At 56.8% G+C, this 1,293-nt stretch overlaps 1 protein-coding gene across 2 annotated transcripts in view; it reads right to left on the bottom strand.

The window, feature by feature from the left end:
• Nucleotides 1–1,247, bottom strand: part of SWAP70 (switching B cell complex subunit SWAP70) — a 64,175-nt gene extending 62,928 nt beyond the window's left edge. Inside the window, exon 1 of one of the 2 annotated variants that reach the window (XM_025038515.1) lies at nucleotides 1,059–1,247. In XM_025038515.1, the coding sequence (XP_024894283.1) occupies nucleotides 1,059–1,157 (99 nt within the window). In that variant the 5' untranslated portion in view covers nucleotides 1,158–1,247. The remainder of the gene's footprint in view (nucleotides 1–1,058) is intronic. The other variant, XM_006905628.3, reaches the window with a different exon arrangement.
• Between the last annotated feature and the right edge of the window lie 46 nt (nucleotides 1,248–1,293).

Below are 1,293 nucleotides of genomic sequence, written 5' to 3'. Positions count from 1 at the left end.
CCTACGGGCATAAAAGCCACTACTCATAAGAACCTCCTGATTACTGTACAAAATATACAAAGCAAATCCAAACTTCAGAAATAAGTTCCCAGAAGAGGCTAACAAAACCATTCAGATCCAAAATTTGAAAATCTAAAAATGCCTGTGAATGGCTTTTCTTGTCTGTTTCATATTTTATACTTTCAAGAAGCTGCCAATTTCTCCTGGCTAAGCGCCACTTCCCCTATTTGGGAGTTACTCCATTTACAAGCATTCCTTTATTTATACCTTATACTCTCACTTACTGATGGGGTCTTTGGCAGTCATAGTAAAGACTCTGCAAAAGCGGTTGCTTTTGGAGGATACAAGAAAGATCAGGGTCTTTCTTGTATCCTCCAAGGATAGGGTCCCTAAGGGATTCAACACACCCTCAAGCAGTTCCAGACCTGAGCACGCTAGGTGCGGGGGAGGTCTTCCTCACAAAGCGTCTCCTACCGCCAAAAGCCCCCCAAAGGAGGAGGCTGATGGAGGACGAGCTCTGGGGCACTTCTCCCTTCTCTGAACCGCCCGTTTGCCTCGGGTGCAGCTGGGGGAGGAAGGAGGGAGGTGAGGAGTTGAGGACTGTCCCAGGGTAAAGCGTGCGCTGTAAAAGGCTCTCCGACCAGTGACGTTGGGCAAGTCCCTTCTCTCCCAGAGTTAAGGGTAAACTCTGGGTAAGTTGTCTAAGGGGGCTTCTCACCGCCCTGAGTCTGAAACTTTCTGGAGCACCCCGGCGCAAACAGGGACCCCGACTGGCCGTTCGAAGACCCTGCCCCGCCTCTCACCCCAGCTCATTGCGAGCCCTTAGGGAACTAACACTATCCCAAGGCAAGAAGAAAGCAAACGAATGCCAAATCCCGGTCTCTACCCACTCCGCCCCAAGCAAGCCGCCAGTCTGCATTCCGGCCCGCTCCTCCCTGTGGTCACCGCCCGCCGCGTCCCGCTTCCACCCTGAGTAGTGGAGCGCACGCCGCGGAGGCCCGGGAGAGGAGACCCGGGGGAGGAGACCCGGGAGAGGAGACCCGGGCGGGGGCGCCCACCTTGAGCTGGGACTTGGAAACCTTGCCGCTGTGATCCAGGTCCAGTGCAGTGAAGGCGTGCCAGATGGCCTTGAGCAGCTCGTCTTTCAAGCCCCCCATGGCCGCGGCCGTGTTACCGCGACTGCCCCGCCTGCCCTGCAGCCCTCTCGGCACTCTGACACCCCTGGACCTCAGCCGCCCGCGGCGCAGTCACCTGACCCCGGCGGGCCCCGCCCCCGCCAATCCCCGCCTATTC

Source organism: Pteropus alecto, unplaced genomic scaffold, assembly GCF_000325575.1.
Source record: "Pteropus alecto unplaced genomic scaffold, ASM32557v1 scaffold461, whole genome shotgun sequence".
Lineage (NCBI taxonomy): Eukaryota > Metazoa > Chordata > Mammalia > Chiroptera > Pteropodidae > Pteropus > Pteropus alecto.
Note: the sequence above shows the minus strand (reverse complement) of the source record. Positions and strands in the feature narration are given on the sequence as shown.